The sequence below is a fragment of the Vicia villosa genome, unplaced genomic scaffold (genome assembly GCF_029867415.1).
Source record: "Vicia villosa cultivar HV-30 ecotype Madison, WI unplaced genomic scaffold, Vvil1.0 ctg.000089F_1_1, whole genome shotgun sequence".
Taxonomy (NCBI): domain Eukaryota; kingdom Viridiplantae; phylum Streptophyta; class Magnoliopsida; order Fabales; family Fabaceae; genus Vicia; species Vicia villosa.
The window spans coordinates 505,750-517,607 of NW_026705008.1; the positions used below are offsets into that span (position 1 = coordinate 505,750).

Consider the following 11,858-nt stretch of genomic DNA (forward strand, 5'->3'; position numbering starts at 1 on the left):
TAATATTACATGGGTGGTTACCGTTAGAATACAATAACAAATAGTTACAACTCGTATTTTTACATCAAAATACATATTTGTTCCGTGCAAGACAGACTACTGTAAAATGGTCTAAAACTTATCACGGATAAACTTTGACTAATCGTTATTGTTAAACTGCTACTAATCTATAAGTAAGTTTTAAAAACTTGAGATGCTCTGACAAATGTATTTGTAATTTTGTACTATGTATTTATGAGTAATGTATCTTTCACTTTTTTTTCATGTACCAAATATAAGTGGTGACCCATATTACATGTCTATATATATACAAGATAGGTACATGGCATGAGTAGAGGAAGCAAAATGTTATTTGTTTTATGTTTGATTAAGAAAGCTTAAAAATTGATTTGGTTTGAGGAAATGGAGATAGAGGTGGAGAGAGGGATGAGTTCAAAAAGAGGAATGCATCTAGTGTGGGAAAATTTGAGTGTTGTGATTCCAAATTTTGGGAATGGACACACAAAGAGGTTGCTTAACGGTTTGAATGGATATGGTGAACCAAACAGAATCATGGCTATTATGGGTCCATCTGGTTCTGGAAAATCTACTCTTCTTGATGCTTTGGCAGGTTCATTTCTTTCTATAACAACTATTTATATTTTGTTAATAATGGTTTTTTTTATTAAAAACTTTTATTTTTGAAAAATGGAAAACAATCCTAAGGGAAGGTACTGATGTGTTTGATCTCTGTCTTCTTCTTCTTCCTTAAGAAAGAAAATTGTAGATTATTTTGGGTAATATAAAAAAACAGACTTAAGTGCCCAATATTTTTCATAATGTTTCCAAAAATTTTCACTATTTTCTTGAAATGATCAAATCTGAAACTAAGAACATATTAATATAACTTTAAGGGAAGGAGTTCATCTTGGCCATAATGTTAAAAAAGAAAAAAATTCAAATGACATCTTTTATATTGGAAAAACTTAATAATACTCATATTATAAATCTTACTTGAGTTGATTGTGTTTTGGTGAACAGTATGGTATTAATAGAATTTAATTGGTTACCTACCTAGTATTAAATTATTGAATGTTATGTGTTACTACCATTTTATATTAATTTATTTTAAATTAAATTAAAATTTTAAAGAGATTTTGTTTAAATATACCGACATACAATCAAAATTTATGGATGTTAAAAAAACATGCTTGTTTTTTTAGGTGAACAATAAGTTATCCCTGAAATTTTATTGGTATACACACTAAGATGGATGATTTAGATAGATCTATGGATAATTATATTTTACTTATCATTTGTAAAATTTATATTAATAAAAGTTTTTTAGATTAACCTATTAATTTAGAATACAATGACAAAAAATATTTATGCTTTTCAAAGAAACGATTAAGTCTCACCACCTTTTCATCATCACAATTCCAAAGTGTTTCGTGTCAATTTACTATTTTCTTGAGGCTTCAAAGAAATTGTATGGATAAAACGACTTAATTTTTTTCATCACTCACTATCTATTTACTATTTTCCCTAAACATCAGTTTTTTCCTCTTTAATTTTTCAAATTAATTATAAAAAAAAAAAACTCTCTTTCTCTCTCTGTTTTAGAATTTCCTCTATTTTCCTACGGGGAAAGAGATTTTCTAGCTTTTTAAGGGAAAATTAGAGTAATTTTAGGTAAATTGATGATGAAATTAGGGATATTCACGTTGCAGTTTGAACGATTTTGACGCTAAAAGTCATCTGAACTGCAAGAAAAAAAGTGTGGTTTGATTTGGTTCGGTTGACTTTCAAAAATAAAACCGAACCAAATCAGACTAATGTGGTTTGGATTGGTTCGGTAGTTCAATTTTTTATAAAAAAAATTATTAGGCCATACATACACATATACACATATATAGAAAAATATAATTTTGTGTTTAATCGTTTATATATATATATACATATATATATATATACATATATATATATATATATATATATATATATATAGGAAAATATAATTTAAAATATAATTTTGTGTTTAATCGTTCATACATTACCATAAGAAAGTTTATAATTATCAAAATAAAATTATAATTTGTTACATGAAAATGCTTTTACAATTTTATCTTAGGTCTAAGAATGGTATAGATGAAATAACATTCGTAAATAAATATTATACAAAGAATAACATAAAATATATTTTATCAAAATAGTATTTATAAATAAATAATATTGTTTTTTTTTATGATATATAAATTAAAATAAATATCATACAAAAAATATGATAAAATATACATATAATACTAGTTGATTTCTCTAAAAAAAAAATTTAAAAATATAGATATTTGTTAACATAATGTGGTTTGGTTTGGTTCGATTCGATTTGCAAAATACAAACTGCAAACTGAACTGTGCAGTTCTGCTAGAAAATGACTCAAACACATCCAAATAAAATGCGATTTTTACCGTTTAGGTTCGGTTTGACGATTTTCTTTTGGGTCGGTTTGGTTTTGAATACCCTTAGATAAAATAAAGGTGATAATGGTGTTGATTTTGGAGGAGAAAAAATGTGAGAGAAAATGAATTATGAGAGATAGAGAAAAAGTTAGAGGATGGTCCATACTCTTCTCTACATAGACACAACTTTGAGAAGAGAAAAAAATTATTTTCTGTTCAAAAATATCTAGTTTTTTAAGCTTTAAAAAATCTTAATTACATATTACAATTCTAGGAAATTTCCTAGAGATATGTTATATGGTACGGATGAATGAACATAATAAAGACAAAAACTTATACATGAATAACATTTGTGCAATAAAAATAGAAACAGTTTTGCATGTGCTTGACATAAATCTACAATGAAGGGTGATTTTATTGGTGTTGATTTGACACTTTATTCTTTGGGCCCTTTACAACTAGAAATATAGATACATATCTAACTATCACTTCATGGTAGATAGCTCTTGCCTTCCAAATGCCTCTTAACAATTCAACTACATGGGATGAAAATTTTGTTACACTTCACACTGTAATTTCAAAGTAGGAATGGATTATAAATTTATCATTATAGTTTTAAAAAAATGATGAGCACGTGAAGCCATTAAATTGTAGCTACCTTATTCTTCATTCCTTGAAAGAATGGAGCAAGAGCTTGGTATTTTCTTTGATGAATTTAAGATTGCCAAAATTAGATATAGGGAACATATAGTCTGTTTATTCATTTGTGCCATCATAATTAAACATCTATAACAAACCCAACAAACAAGTCCTACACGACTCACTCTCCTTTGGCCCATGCATACTTTAAAAGTATAAACAAACTTCAAATATTTAGAGACAATTCATAAATAACATCTACTCTTGGGAGATTTTTATATTTTCTTAAGATGTGTCATGAAAAAATTGGCGGGTAAAACCTAATTAATAATCTAAATTTTCAATATTATAATTTGAGTTTCTCGGTTCGCAAGGTTTGATTTAATTAACAAATACTAATATCGTTAGGTTTGATATATTATTCCGGGTTCAAATCCTATATCTCACAGTATAGTTGTGTGTATGACTTTCTGATTATTATCGTCACTTCGTTTACATAAAAAAGAAAAATTTGGTCTAATTTAATCAAATTTTAAGATAATGATTGCTCCCTATTTATTAAGTTGAATCGTATATCTCATAAAATATTTGTCATAGGCCACAGCTAAATCGCAGCTAACCTACACATGGCCTTCGAATACGGCTTTATTGAATATATAATTGTATTCATTGAATTGCAGGTAGACTATCTAGAAATGTTATCATGTCTGGAAAAGTGCTTTTAAATGGAAAGAAAAGGAGTCTAGACTATGGAGTTGTAGTAAGTAACTAACATCACATATACAAATTACATGAATCTATATACACAATTAGAAATTAATTTTCCATAATAATAACAAATTTTCATGTATCAAACACAATACAGGCTTATGTGACACAAGAAGACATAATGTTGGGAACACTAACAGTCAGAGAAACAATATCATACTCAGCAAATCTAAGACTTCCAACAACAATGACAAAACAAGAGATAAATGACATTGTTGAAGGAACAATCACTGAAATGGGTCTTCAAGATTGTGCAGATAGGCTTATAGGAAACTGGCACTTGAGAGGTATAAGTGGTGGTGAAAAGAAAAGACTAAGCATAGCACTTGAAATCTTAACAAGACCTTGTCTCTTGTTCCTTGATGAACCTACAAGTGGTTTGGACAGTGCTTCAGCTTATTTTGTTGCTCAAACTTTGAGAAATATAGCTCATGATGGGAGAACTGTGATTTCTTCTATTCATCAACCGAGTAGCGAGGTTTTTGCGTTGTTTGATGATCTCTTTCTGCTTTCTGGAGGTCAAACAATTTACTTTGGACCGGCCGAAAATGCAGTTGAGGTATGTTTTGTATTGTTGTCGGATTACGTGTTGCGTTCGTTTGGAATAAACTCTGATATGGTTTTTATGCAGTTCTTTGCGATAGCAGGATTTCCATGTCCAAGTAGAAGAAACCCTTCTGATCACTTTCTTCGCTGTATTAATTCAGACTTCGACACTGTAACGACTACCATGATGGCCTCCCGGGGAACACATGTATATAACAATTTGTGGTTGGATCATAGTTTCATTCTGGTTTGGGCGGTTTAACATAGTTGAACCATTATTGAGACGCGTCTTTGGTACTATATTAATTTAATTTCTTTGAATGCAGGAACAAAAAACATTAGCACCGTCTACGATGAACTTATCAACAGCGGCGACCAAAGCAGTACTCATAGAGAAATACCGTTGGTCTGAATATGCGACTTGTGCAAGAGCAAGAATCAAACAAATGTCAAACTTTGTAAGTAGCATTTTTTTCTTTTACACACAGGATGCTGTAACTTGTAACCTAAGTCTTCTCTAATAACATGAACAATTTTATTATGTCAAATTATAAAGGCTGAGGAATCGTGTTGGTTACAGGACGGCCGTGATTATGAAAGTAAAAGCAAGAGCCAAGCAAAATGGTGGAAGCAACTATCGACTTTGACTCAGAGATCTTTCGTGAACATGTCTAGAGATGTAGGGTACTATTGGATAAGGTTAACAATCTATGTTGCTTTATCTTTGTGTGTTGGAACAATCTTTTTTGAAGTTGGTTCAAGTTATAATGCCATTCTTGCAAGAGGAGCATGCGGCGCTTTTATATCAGGTTTCATGACATTCATGTCCATAGGAGGATTCCCATCATTCATAGAGGAAATGAAGGTATCGAATCAAACGCCACTAATATTGTCGACTCTAACACTTAGTGACGAAGCGAAAGACATGTTTTCATTACTCTTTTTTTCTATGTTGCAGGTTTTCTATAAAGAAAGGATGAATGGATATTATGGAGTTGCAGTCTACATTCTGTCCAATTTTCTCTCTTCTTTTCCTTTTGTAGCAGTCATGTCCTTTGCTACTGGGACTATAACGTATTATATGGTTAAGTTTCGACCCGAGTTTTCGCATCTTGTGTATATCTGTTTGGATCTTTTGGGATGTATTGCTGTTGTGGAAAGCTCAATGATGATTATAGCTGCATTGGTTCCTAACTTTCTTATGGGATTGATAATTGGAGCAGGTTATATTGTAAGTGTATTATAACCCTTTATATATTTTAATCATTAAACATATTTGGCTTTTATCATAATGACTTCTAAAATCATAGTTAATTATGGTTGCTAATTGAAATATATCATGTGTGTGCAGGGTCTTATGATGATGACTGCTGGCTATTTCCGGCAGATCCATGATCTTCCTAAATTCTTCTGGCGTTACCCAATTTCATACATCAATTATGGAGCATGGGGATTGCAGGTAAATTTAGGAGTATCAACATTTTTAACACAACTCTATGTAAACTTTGTATAAAAGTTTGAACCCGCACTCTAAAATCTGATATACATGCACAGCTATCAATTGAGCTATAAACTCTTCTAAACACTTACATAGTTACATGTTTATGCCAATTGCAACTTTTAATGTGTTAGTGTGTGACATAACCTTATTGATTCTGGGGAATGCATGCAGGGAGCATTCAAGAATGACATGATTGGAATGGAGTTTGGTCCATTGATAGCTGGTGGACCAAAAGTGAAAGGAGAAATAATCCTCACAACAATGCTTGGAATGAAGGTTGATTATTCAAAATGGTGGGACTTAGCTGTGGTCATCTTCATCCTGGTTTTGCTAAGAGTTATTTTCTTTTTCATTCTCAAATTTAAGGAGAGAGTTGTACCTTTCCTTCACAGTATCTACACAAAGCAAACACTGCAACGAATCATGAAGCGGTCTTCGTTCAGGAAAACTCCGTCGTTCGCTTCCAAGAGACACCAACCACTGCATCCATTGTCTTGTCAAGAGGGTCTCAACTCTCCATGTCATTGAATTCCATTGTTTCCTGATATAAAATGCACAATATTCACACACTATATATATTACCCCCAACATTATATAATAATGCATTTGGATATACTGTTTATTTCTATATTAAAGAAACTATTATATAATAATGTTTTGGATAATACATGGTTCATAAGTTTTTAAATTTTTACTATTTTCCATATAGTTTTTTTTTAAATTATAAATTCCACAATTATTTACAGAAATTATACATTAACTTCAGTTAGTACTTGGCAATGCATATATTAGTGCAAATGTTGCATTCCTCTTGGCATAACATAAGAACTAGGTCGATATATTTTTTTTGTAAAGTTATCAAACAATTGATTCATCATCTGTAACTAGATGGCTACAAATATCCAAAAGGACAGTGCCAGAGAAACGACAAAATATCTGACTAGACCCTTGAAAAGTATAAGAATTTTCCATGGATTTTAAGAATATTAAGACCTTCGAAATGTTTACACCACTAACCTAGTCATTTAAGAATCAACCTAATATCAACTTAAGTTATGGCAGAATATGAACCCTTCCATCTGTGCAGCAAATATACTTGCCAAAAATTTGTAGCTCGGGCTATTCTTCATTTGATTTCTTCTCAGCCGACTCTTCATTTGATTTCTTCTCGACCAACTCTTCATTTGATTTCTTCCCAACCGACTCTTCATTTGATTTCTTCTCAACCGACTCTTCATTTGATTTCTTCTCAACCGACTCTTCATTTGATTTCTTCTCAACCGACTCTCCACTTGATTTCTTCTCAGCCGACTCTCCACTTGATTTCTTCTCAACCGACTCTTCATTTGATTTCTTCTCAACCGACTCTCCACTTGATTTCTTCTCAACCGACTCTCCGCTTGATTTCTTCTCAACTGACTCTCCATTTGATTTCTTCTCATCTGATTCTCCATTTGATTTCTTCTCATCCAATTCTCCATTTGATTTCTTCTCATCCGATTCTTCATTTGATTTCTTTTCTTCTGACTCTTCATTGGATTTCTTCTCGTCTGACTCTCCATTTGATTTCTTCTCGTTTGACTCTCCATTTGATTTCTTCTCATTTTCAATTTGATTGTCAAAACCATGATGAGGAACCTCAATCATTGGCTTGGGAATAGGCCGCTCATTGAAATCTTCAGGAAAACATTCAAAGTCAGGACCAAAGTTGAACTTTACTGTGCAGTTTGGTTCATTTGGCAAAGTATACATTGACGCAGCGGGATGGTAACGACCACCATAGAGGTCCTTGAAAGCAACACCTTGGCATACACCATTTTTAAAGAAAGACATTTCACTTCCTGCAGAGAGGAGAATATTTGAAACCGAGTGAATTTTCTTTCCATACTCAAAATACAACTTATTTATAGCAAAGGAAGTTTAACAGTTGTTCTATAAGCAAGGGACATAGTTTTTCAATGGCCATAGCATTTCAATTGAAGAAGAATGGTGTTCGAGAGCTTGTAAAAATAGTTCATTGCATGTGTATAAATTGCTTTCAACTTATTTTCATAAGCTTTCAGATACAAGTAACTTATAGAAGCAATTCGTACACCGTTCATTCGGAATTTTTTCATTTATTTTTAAATTATAGAAACATGTAAATAATCAATTAAATGAATAAGTTGTGTACCTAAACGCAGCCTATCTATTATGACTAATGCGCTCCCACAGTATTCCAAGTTATTGAGGTTCCCATCCCAAGTAATCAAGCACCCACATTACTCCCAATTAGTGAATATTCAGATATTGAGATTAAGGAATTCAGATTGCTATGTACTCTAAGACTAAGACAAATGTGGTAGCAGCATTGCACATAGAACCAAATCAGGATCAAATTACTATCACCTTCTAATAATGTATGTAGAGAGTTTATTGTCTGACAACTATAACTACCGGCCAAAAATGCATTGGAGGCATCAAAGTTATTGAAAAATGTCACACCCGTGATTAAGCCAATCAATATACTTAAGAGCATTGAAATAAGAACACAACAACTCAGATCAAAAATACAAACACAGCGGATGCACAAGATAATAGAGCTTGAAAGGAACTCCGCACTTATTGCGATGAGAGCACATTACAATTCAGCAAGAAGCATGTGCAAACCAGAGATATGATGGCCCCAGCAGATGCATGCAACTACAAGCCTTAGTTGGTGAATAGTAGGTCTGTCTATTTTGCTATGCAATGTGATTTAGGAATGAGTGGTAAGCTTTTTTTCAGTGAACACAAACTTATCAACAGTGCTTCTATAGAACACTATTCAATCGATCCTCTCACAGAAAATTATTTCTTTTCATCAATAGATATAATAAAGCAGTTACACAATATACCTTTTTGTAGATTTTAAATGGAGAACAAGAGAAGTTGGATTTAAGGAACATGACATACGTTTTGTCCATATATGAATTTTATCTGGGCCATAGCCATACCAATATCCTAAGTGGTGAGTTGAATAAGAAAATACTTTCAGGAAAAAACATTCAAAAGTAACTGCATACTTTCTAGACGAGCACTGGAAAGTTTTGTGGTAGCATCGGTTTTAGATATTTGTTGGACATCGATCTATGAAGCTCAGACATTGAAACAAGACACAACACTCTGACACCGATAATGTCAAAAACATAGGAATAGGTAGGGATGGCAATTTGGCCCATCCCCAGTGGATACCCACAAATATACCCACAATGGGTAGGGTAAAAACCCGCATAAATGGGTACGGGCACGGGCTCGGGTAATTACCCACTTAAATAAGCGGGTATGGGTGCGGGTATGGACAACTTAGTACCCAGGCCGCCCCATACCCACACAACATATATATTTATATATTTTGATTTATATTATTATATTAAAATAAATGTCTATAAATTTTCAAAAATACATCGATGTTAAACCATTACATATGTAACATAAGTGTTCGTTTATTTCATAATTTTACTATATGTTTTTTGAAAACATTTAAATGTTACTAAAAACTTAAAATGATATGATATTTTATAGTTGATATATTTATTTTTTATTAGAAATGCGGGTAATGGGTACGGGTATGGGTACTTATATACCCAAAAGGCACGGGTACGGGTGCTAAAGTTGTTACCCAAGCGGGTATGGGCTCGGGTACGGGGATTTTTTTCAACCGCGGGTATGGGGAAGGGTACTGTAGTACCCTACCCATACCCTGCCCATTGCCATCCCTAGGAATAGGACACCAACAATACTACATATATATGATAGTATTTGAGCTCAATTTATCCATCCATTTATAAAAGTTAAAAATACTCTAATCAAAATTCATGTCTTAAATTATTTATTGATAACATTTCTTCAATACATGCGTAACCGTTTTAGATGTGTGTGAGATTTGTCCAAAAAATGTTTAAAAAACATTTTTTTTGAAACACTTGTCTGAATTGTCTGACACGTATTCACAGATTGTCAAAGCAAAAAAAACAATCAATTTTTTGGAGACACTTGTCTGACTTTCCATTACCTGTCATACAATAGAAGTGTCGAATACTGTGGCACGCCTACTTCTAGAGGTGTCTGTGCTTCATGGACATTGATGCATTTCCATTTTTATGTGTATGGAGTTCATAGGGTTTCACTAGCTTCAGAGTTTAGATATACACAAGGGATTCCGTAACCAAGTTCACAGTCAAGGAGATAAAAAAAAACTCTATCAGTCCAAGTATTCACTCTCCCCACCCCTAAAAAATGAACTATCAATTTGGCCCTTAGATGATAAACTGGTAAAAGTAACTTCTCAGTATCTGGCATCTACACTCTACTCTACATTTAAATACTATCACAAGGTATCAAATCAATCAAACATACCCTAACCATAAAATTAAAAACTATTAACATCAAATAGATGACAAAATAGAAAAGCATAGAAACAAAACAACAGAGTTGAAGACTAACCAGGCACAATGTTGGGTGGATCTTCCTTAGCTTCTTGAGCCAATGCATACCTTTGTCCTTTATACCAAACCAACTGCTTGTTTTTTGGCGCATACTTATCTCCATCCGGCAAATTAATATAGAACCCAATAACATCACCTTCTCCATAACCTTCATCACCATACTTTTCCCTCAAAGCCTTATGAATCTTACTGCCATCAATATCCCTATACCCAAAACTATTCCCATCATACCCAACAGGCGCCTGCAAATCACCCTTCTCCATAGCCCAACCCAAACGTGTGTGTCCAGTCTCCCCTAACCTCACAACCTTTATCTCAAAGTACCAAGCTCCTTCAGTTACCCCTCTCGTTGTCCTAACCATTCTATAACCCTTTGTGCTCCCTGCACTCAACCTATCCTCACTCAACTCTACTTTCTCCGCTTTGTATATCTTCGATAAACATATCTTCATATCCGGCGTATCGTCTGTTTTATCCGGAAACCTCGGTACCGGCGTCACCAGAACACTGTCCTCTCCACCATTTGTTTGGTTGTTGGTGTTGTTGTTATTATTGTTGTTGTTTTTGTTCTTCTTTTTCCCTTTCCTGGTTGATTTTGTTGCCCACACATTATTGCTCTTTTTCTTCGATTTCTTCACAGTTCCATTCGCCGGCGTCGACGTTGTTGCAGTTGACGCAGCAGCATTTCCCGTCCCGTTGTTTTCCTCCGGCAATGACGCCGATTCATCCTTGACGAGAGAGGACAGTTGCTTCTGCTTCTTCGGAGGCGGTTCCTCTTCATCTTCGTCGGCATTTCCTCTACTCTGTTTCGGGGAATTCAAGCCGTTTGATGCAGTTTCATCGGAGGAAGGTTCATCGGAGGGATCGAGCTCTGATTTTCCGTCGTTTTGGGGTTCGGTGAGGGTGTCAGAAGGGGTGCTGGCAGTGACGAGAGGTGCGTATGTTGATTCCATATCGGTGGCGACGGAGGAAACGGGTTGGTCGGCGGTGGGTGCGGTTGTGGTGGCGAGTGGAAGGTCTTCGTCTTCATCTTCTTCGTCTTTGTATGTTGCTTGAAGTGTATCCATGGGAATTAGGGTTTTGAGTGGAAAAGTATCGGAGAGGATTCAATCTGAAAAGGGAGGGTGGTTCCGATGAGGGAAGGAGGAGTGAGAAGAGAGAAGAGTGAAAATAGAAGAAAGTGGTAAAAACTTGGACACCCCGGTTTGGGCTGGGTATTTACTTTGAAGGCCCAACGGGCCAATAATATCACTCTTTAGCACTTCATATATATTTAACCTACCACCCCAAAAATTGAATCTAGCACCCCCAATATTTTAATAATGCCAAAAATGTCAATTATCAAAATAAGAATAAAATAACCGAACGAGATTTTTTGGTAGTTCATTCAAAAAAAATTCTATAAAATATTTTTGTAGTTAATTTAAAATTTCCAAAAACATGCATTTCCAAATTTTGGTAAAAAAATACAAGAGTTGTTATCAGAAATTTTGAAATTTCCG

At 33.8% G+C, this 11,858-nt stretch overlaps 2 protein-coding genes across 3 annotated transcripts; one reads left to right on the plus strand and one right to left on the minus strand.

The window, feature by feature from the left end:
- Positions 1 to 243: 243 nt before the first annotated feature.
- LOC131623933 (ABC transporter G family member 15-like) lies at positions 244 to 6,555 on the plus strand. The gene is made up of 9 exons (XM_058894933.1): positions 244 to 610; positions 3,756 to 3,835; positions 3,941 to 4,402; positions 4,475 to 4,597; positions 4,716 to 4,847; positions 4,970 to 5,254; positions 5,348 to 5,620; positions 5,741 to 5,848; positions 6,062 to 6,555. The coding sequence occupies exons 1-9, from the start codon at positions 403 to 405 to the stop codon at positions 6,416 to 6,418; spliced, it is 2,028 nt and encodes a 675-aa protein (XP_058750916.1). The 5' UTR covers positions 244 to 402; the 3' UTR covers positions 6,419 to 6,555.
- LOC131623934 (protein TRAUCO-like) lies at positions 5,889 to 11,523 on the minus strand. Of its 2 annotated transcripts, XR_009290376.1 has the most exons (3): positions 10,355 to 11,523; positions 6,908 to 7,731; positions 5,889 to 6,431 (listed from the first exon to the last, which is right to left on the minus strand). XR_009290376.1 is itself a non-coding variant. In XM_058894934.1 (2 exons), the coding sequence occupies exons 1-2, from the start codon at positions 11,421 to 11,423 to the stop codon at positions 7,010 to 7,012; spliced, it is 1,791 nt and encodes a 596-aa protein (XP_058750917.1). In that variant the 5' UTR covers positions 11,424 to 11,523; the 3' UTR covers positions 5,889 to 7,009. The 2 variants fall into 2 exon arrangements, 1 of the variants encoding a protein (XP_058750917.1); XM_058894934.1 differs by having other exon boundaries at positions 5,889 to 7,731.
- Between the last annotated feature and the right edge of the window lie 335 nt (positions 11,524 to 11,858).